This window comes from Triticum urartu, chromosome 1A (genome assembly GCF_056163025.1).
Source record: "Triticum urartu cultivar PI428250 chromosome 1A, HENAU_Tu73, whole genome shotgun sequence".
NCBI lineage: Eukaryota > Viridiplantae > Streptophyta > Magnoliopsida > Poales > Poaceae > Triticum > Triticum urartu.
Genome location: NC_141873.1, coordinates 579,218,610 through 579,225,972, shown reverse-complemented (window position 1 = coordinate 579,225,972; position 7,363 = coordinate 579,218,610). Strand labels below are relative to the sequence as shown.

General features: G+C 47.9%; 1 protein-coding gene across 2 annotated transcripts; it reads right to left on the bottom strand.

Annotated features, from left to right (window-relative positions):
- Positions 1 to 432: 432 nt before the first annotated feature.
- On the bottom strand, positions 433 to 5,347 carry LOC125531788 (putative UPF0481 protein At3g02645). 2 transcript variants are annotated; one of them, XM_048696056.2, is made up of 3 exons: positions 5,209 to 5,347; positions 4,077 to 4,521; positions 433 to 2,018 (listed from the first exon to the last, which is right to left on the bottom strand). In XM_048696056.2, the coding sequence occupies exons 2-3, from the start codon at positions 4,513 to 4,515 to the stop codon at positions 694 to 696; spliced, it is 1,764 nt and encodes a 587-aa protein (XP_048552013.1). In that variant the 5' UTR covers positions 4,516 to 4,521; positions 5,209 to 5,347; the 3' UTR covers positions 433 to 693. The 2 variants fall into 2 exon arrangements, with proteins under 2 accessions (XP_048552013.1, XP_048552019.1); XM_048696062.2 differs by having other exon boundaries at positions 4,077 to 4,516; positions 5,209 to 5,340.
- Between the last annotated feature and the right edge of the window lie 2,016 nt (positions 5,348 to 7,363).

The window sequence follows — 7,363 nt, the reverse complement described above, 5'->3', positions numbered from 1 at the left end:
GGGGAGGAAGGCGTTCGTATCTATTGCTCAAAAACAGAATAGATGGAAGTTAGTCGATCTCTAAGTTATATAGTTTGAGAAATACAAAAAAGAAAATATCAAAAAAAAGTATGTGTTTGCACCTGGCATGGTGCTCACTCACAACTTTTCCCAGTTCTTAACTGACGAAGAAACTACCTGACGAAACTTGAAACTCTGAACCTGCAGCTCGTTAACTAAGATTATTGGTTAATACCGTTGCAACTATTTGTGATAGTAAGAAGTTTTAGATCAGTTTTCCCATTGACATGTGAAGAGGTTTAGTGTTGACGCTGGTTCGGTCTTCATTGAGATAGTTTCATGGAAATGTAAGGGACAAGTTTGTATGGAGAACACACACGCACACACATAAAGTCATTGTTGAGATGTCAAATATTGGTGGCAAATAGTGTATGCGCCGGCAAAAATATTTTCATGCAGTAGTTATTCTAGACCCGACGAGGATCCTTTTGAACTTGAGGGCCCCTGGCCTATCAGGGTTGTACAAATGGGGGCGCAGAAAGTAAGCTTTCCGGTTCACTAAGAACCATCATAATAATTTGCAAAAAGCAGAATAAGGAGGAATCTTAAGTTAAGTAGCCACGCAAACAACAAGGCGAAGACGAAACATTGGGCCGTAATTTCGGTGGTGAGTCGAACGGTCGATCCCAAACGTTATGCCAAAACACGAGTAGGAGGAGTATTGGGTCTGTGGTAGGCAATAACCGCATAGATGGACTGCACCATTTGGGAGACAAAGACGAGGATGGCGATGAAGAACACCACGCGGTAGAAGATATTACCGCAGTACTTCTCGCGGAAGAAGCCCTTGAAGTTGTGCGCCGGGACGCCGCAGCGCTTCTCCACGGCGTGCCATATGGGCTTGAGGTAGTTCCGCTGGAGGTTGTGGATGTCCAGGGCCATGCCGTGGCACAGACAGGCAAAGCCCTGTGCGGCCGACTCGTCGCTGCCCAGGAAATGCTCGACAACCATGGCGCTCCGCAGGAGCCCCACGTCCTCCGCCGTGCATGCCACCTGCGACATGAAGTAGCAGTAGGCCGTGACGGGCCTGGCCTCCTGCTGCTCCTCCAGAGCCATCAGGTTCCGCAGGACCGTCCACGTGTTGCTGTCCACGCGTAGGAGAGGGATCCGCAGGTTTCCTCCGTCGAGCTCCACGTCGAGGATGCTCCACTCCTCGCCGGCGCCGAAGGCCCGGCGCTTGAACAGCAGGTTGGCGTACCTGCGGTACTCGGTCGCCCGGCGCCATGGGCCCGTTAGAAGGCCTGATGTCCGCTCCTGCGGCTGCGGCTGCTGCTGCTGCTGCTGCTGCAGCGGCGACGCCATGTAGCAGTACACCAGGTCGAGCAGGTGGACAGACGTCGACGGCGCCTCCCGCGGCGTCTTGCTGATGTACAGCTGCCTCTGCAGCAGCTCTTCGACGGGCCTCGCGATGCACTCCACAGCGGATGTCACTTCCCCTGGTGCTCTCATGTAATTCAGGATCTCGTGGATGACAAACAGAGGTATCTGGTTCTCAAGGAGGTACAGGATGTCCCGCACCACAGTGTTGTCTCTGTACACTATGCTCCGACTGCTGGGTGATCCGGTCGCCTCCTCACGCTGGTAGCAGTCTACAAAGAGGCTAACCAGATAACACCCATCAAGCAGCAGCATACGGGAGAACTTTGCTGAGTCGCCGGCGTGGTCGTCCGGCTCCGGCAGATGGGTGTAGTATCCCCTCGCTCTGTACTGCACTCTATCCATGACCCGCTCCAGACCGGAGAGGTTAACCACGCTTACTAGATCGCGGACGGCCCTCTTCTTCGCTTCCGTCCACTGCCAAGAATCTGCGCTTTCATGGTAAGGACCGATGGGTACGGCGTACGGCGTGAACAGGTCGGCCGCGACGCGCCGGAGGTTCGCACGGACCTTGGGGATCACCCCATCCCCTGAAGAATGCAGCTCATTTTGCACATTGATAACCACTGAAGGACCTGCATCTGCATGCCAAACACGTACCACTGAAGCTGAAGGAAATCTAGGGATGCAATCGCTAAAACACCACGTGTCAGCATAATAATCGCGTAAAAATATATATACTTCCAGAAATGGCGTCTTTATTAAACCCAACGTTTACATCAACAAGATACAACACCATTAAGATTTTTTAACCACATAATAATTTGTAAATGAGAGCCATAGCTACTTCCTGTAGATCTATACCGCTCCAGGTCGTTTTCTGCCTCAGGAACTAGGGATTTCTATTGGTTTCTTTTAATTATATGAAATGAAATCGGGGGCATGGCCCTTCAATTCGAAAAAACAAACTTGAGGGATTTCCTCGGTACAAAACTCACCGAGAGAGAAATTTCCTTCCTCATGTGCCAGAACAACCATATGTAATAATTTGTTATATAAGCTTTAAGTTTGGTGGCCCTTAATTGTGTCCTCATCCGGCCCAAGAATGTGGATGTGCTTTGTCCTATGACGGCCATTAGCCATTGTATATGAAAGTACTTCTACTTTGTGTTTCTCTAAATGTTCTAGGTCATTAATGATATCTGAAAGTCTATGTTTTTTTTATAAACTCCGGTAGTATTAAGCGTCCATCACCTCAGCTGTTGACGCAGCGGTTCTAGTATTCCAGCATTCACTAGGGCTTCGCCCAGCCACCAGCCTATTCCAAACAATTTTTAACTAGGTCCTCAAAACCGTCACGGTACGTCCATCTCAATTCGAATTGAATTGGTGTTTGCATCCATGAGGCATTGTGACCCCTGCGTCAAGAAGGAGTGCATCACAATTGAAGCATGCCTCAATACGCTCAAGAGCTCAAACTAGGACCAAAGTGTATTCAGCCTCCCATTCGGTAAATCAGTACACGATCAAATTTCTCACATGTTGTGAGTCTAAGATTATTTGCCCATGTGAACTACCTTCCTCACATTCTTACCTCTCTTAAGTACTAAGCTATCAATGACAGTATTAAATAAGAAAGACTAGTGAGTGTAAAATTGGTCATTTTTACATGCTAATCTCAGGATATTAAATTCCCCACCTGTAAGGATAGATATGGATTATCTTTTGCAAGATTTTATCGAAAAATATATTTTGCAAGATTGAGCAAATTTCGAAGAAAATCTGTTATATGCTCATTTATGGGCAGCATCATACACAACAACTTAGCTACAACTGAGGTTCTCAGCCTTATTTCAAATATGAAATTTAATATGAAACTTTCCATTCAAAAAGGTCAACCGATCCATGGAGCAAGTTTTAATGCTAAGTACTCCCTCCGTTCCTAAATATTTGTCTTTCTAGACATTTCAAATGACTACTACATACGGATGTATGTAGACATATTTTAGAGTGTAGATTCACTCATTTTGCTCCGTATGTAGTCACTTGTTGAAATGCCTAGAAAGACAAGTATTTAGGAACGGAGAGAGTAAATGCCGCCCAATCTACCACACGGAGGTAGGTAGTGCCAACTGAAGTCGTAACCACCTGAGAGGTGATCAAGGACATGCACGGGAAAGTCGTGTCGACGAGTTTTTTCACCACGACAAAGTGCAAACCATATCTCAAAGGTAATCAGCGATACTCGAGCATGTTTAACCAAGTCTCTGAGACCTCTACTATCCCATATCATGCTATTCATGGGAAACATGCATTGATTTGGATAACATCACCTTTTAGACGGCTTTTGATTCTTTTTTGAGTAGTGGGATTGAGATTTACGGTTAATTAGAAATCATGACATCACATATGGATCCAATCATACCTAGCTTCATCCAAACCGACCTCTCACACTACTCCAATAAGATGAGCGAGACCGTCAGATGCGGCATCCACTTCTACATCGAAGGTGGTAGGTTTTTTTTTTCTATTTGTAACCTTGGGAAAAACCTTAAACGGGCTAATCTCCACATGTTTGAGTGCCTTAAAAGACACATGTATACCATTATCATTCTTTCCTAATACTACACCTAGTGATTGAAGAACAGAATAAATACATGAACTAGGAAAATCAATAATTTTTTTGGATGATGGTGTACCTTCTGAGTAGTCTAGGTTGTGTGAAGCTTGACGCTGCATTGTGGAGTCCTCATCTGTGGATGTCGAGTCATCAGCGGCAACCGGATGACTCCCACTATGCCACAAAGACATTGGTGTAGGAGTCAGGGAGGCTGGCGCTATAATCCCGAACGACGAGACCACCGAGGGTGGTGATGTCGGCGTTAACGCCATCCCCAAAGACCCAACCACTGTCGGCGAGCCATTCGTTGAGCGAGTCACAGCTTGTGGTTCAGCCAACCCTGTAGAATGGCTAGGCGGGCTCTGCAGTGGGTGCACCAACGTGGACTGGATCGGCAGCCCAAGCTCCTCTGAGGCCATTGGTGTTGCAAACTCCATCCGGGCTGAATGAGGAGGTGGAGTAGACAGCCCGCTCTCCGGAGTGAGTTGACTTGGCGACGACGGCGGGGAGGCGTCCATCCTTTACTATCCCATGATCCGCAATGTCCACATTTATTTTTTTGATAATAAACACAACAAATCCTATGTCAACATCCCTGGACAGATAACATTGCATGGGTAGAAAAATAATAACTGGTGTGCATGCATTTGAGATCCCGACTACTCCCTCTGTTCGCAAATATATCTCTTTTTAGAGATTCTTATATGGACTACATACGGAGCAAAATAAATGAATCTACACTCTCAAATGCTTTTGTATGTTGTCTATATTTAAATCTCTAAAAAAGACTTGTATTTTGGAAGGAGGGAGTACTTTTTGTGTAAACTACAGTGTTCAGATTGTATCTTGTCTAAACATAATCAGAGTATGTAAATTTCATGTGAAATTTCCATGTTATATACACATGAAAAAAGTTTGAGGTTCCTCTTAAAATTATCCACCACTCAATTTTGCTTCACTAGATCTCGCTCTGTATATCTTGCAGCTTAATCTTAGAAAACAGGAGAACACAAATGCAAAGGTGCCTAATGAGATTTCTGGTAAAAGGCTAATTAACTGCGCTAGAAACTCAACGTACACATAATCATAAGTTTACAAAATGCTCTATATATCCGGTGGACTGAAGAAAGAAAGTGATTTTTTTTTGAAGAATTGGGACAATATAGAGGATAAAATCGAACTGAACCGGATTACATTTACTTCATTCATACCTGGCGGCGTCGCAAGGGGCGCTGCTGGCACTTGAAAGCTAAGATGTTCAAGTGGATGTTCCCCTCTTCACTACGTACTAATGTGGTTCGTTGCGAGGCTAGCTCTCTCTCTCTATATATGGCACCAGATTTACATGTTCATCGTCCATCGTGCCCCTAGGTCCCGTGGTGGTGCATGTGCGAGCAGGATAGAGCTAGGAAACAGCACGGCGCGCGCGGGCGAGACGAACGACAAGATTAGCAGACACACTGGCCAGGCACGGGCTTTTCTTCCGTTCGCTTGTGGCTGGCCGGCCGGTTAAGAAAAGTTTTTTGCTCCTTTGCCAACGGTCCCCATGCATGCAAGGAGCATCGTACCTTTCCCGCTGGTCTATTTTCTTCTGCCCACATTCACTACACGGGATTATTATTTTTAATTATATTGAGACTAACAAGTAACAAATCAGTAAGGTTATACATCATGGAAGATATTGCTCGTGCAAATTTTAGTGGCGTAGATGAAAATATGACCGTTGGGAAGAGCTGCTACTGCGACCGTCCCGCCCCGAAAATGATACACCTACGGACGTTTCTCACGGAAAGAATCGTACAGGCGTACGTGTTCTATTGTAATTCATCCACCCCCCGCTGAATTTCAGGATGGGGCCCTCCTTCCCCCAACCAATTGATGGCAGCTCGGTCCGTAGGCATAAGTCTGTAGAAAAATGCCCGTAGCTGTAGCATTGTTGGTCCGGCCTACCCCTTCCCCACCTTTGTCGGAGAAGCGCAGGCGACGACGCTCTAACTCTGACCGGTATACTTGCCCTCACCCTGCTGACTATGCTCTACGGCTCCATGCTGCTTTTCCTCGGCAAGCAGTTTTTTTTTAAACAAAGGCAAAAGATTTGTCTCATTCATTAATTAAGCAGAAAAAAATTGCCCAGTTAATCAACGGAAAACCGGGAAAAATCGTCACAAACCTCTAAACGGCACATGCAAATATCCCACATACACCTTTACAAAGAGTGCCTCATCAAGCTAGCACGCGTCATCGTCATCGCTTCTTCCCAAACAGGTGTCATCGCCATCCCTAATCCCCAAGCAAGTGACTTCGACTTCGCCATGAACGAACATCGATGTCGAACCAACACACAACATAGAGGCCATATAGGAATACATGAAAATCCATGCCAGAACTCAGCCACCCGCATCGAGGCGACGCAGCTCTGACTCTGAACAAAAGATCCAAAGAAGAACTATGCAAGACCGGCGTCGTGGAAGACCACCGAACGGACCACCTACTGCATGTCATTGTTGCCACATGGGCCCGCTGCCGCAACTTCGACTTCACCACAATAACCAAACTGAGGTAATCCCACAAACACGCCGAAGAAGAGCCCACTACCACTGCAATGCCTCCGATTTCACAAGCCCCATCATCGTTGCCATAGAAGCCATGATGCCGCAGCAACACCTACCACCAACCTCCCAACACACCAACTGGTCCCTCTGGCTGGATTGAACTCCAAAATCGATGCCTCCGAGAGGGAAACGACACCAACACGGCGCCAACGACCGACCCTCGGGGTCTGGGGTTTCCCTGGAGCTGTCCCTCGCAGAGGAAGAGAGAGCATCCCGCAGACGCCTTCAAGAAGGTTACGGCATCCATGGACGCCGCCATCACAGGCTCCGGCCATGGCTAGAGACGGATTTTCACCCAGCCATCGTAATCCTCCAGTCTATAGCCAATCCGGCAGCCCACCTTCCTTCGCTACATCTCCACACGTCCTCCACCTCGACAGCACAAAACTGCGACCTCATCACCATCAGGAAGAGACGCCTCGTCTGCAGGTTGTTGCCTAGAGCCGCCACCAGGCTGGACTTGATGCAGAGAGGCCGAAGGAGTCCGCCCCAAGCCTCCAGTCCAAGATGCGCGCCCTACCGCATCCGCATCGCGCCTCACCAGCGCCCCGACCAGAGCGCTTGAACCACGCCAACGCGCACTGCACAACGTTGCCACACCATGCGCCGCAGCGCCTTGCCACATCGCGTGATCATCGCGGCAACCCCTGCAGATCAGCATGCACCGTGCCATGGCGTCTCCATCGCGGCCTCGAGTGACCGCGCCGCCCCTTGCCGTCATCAGATCGACGATCCCCTTTTCGTCGCCCCCGAG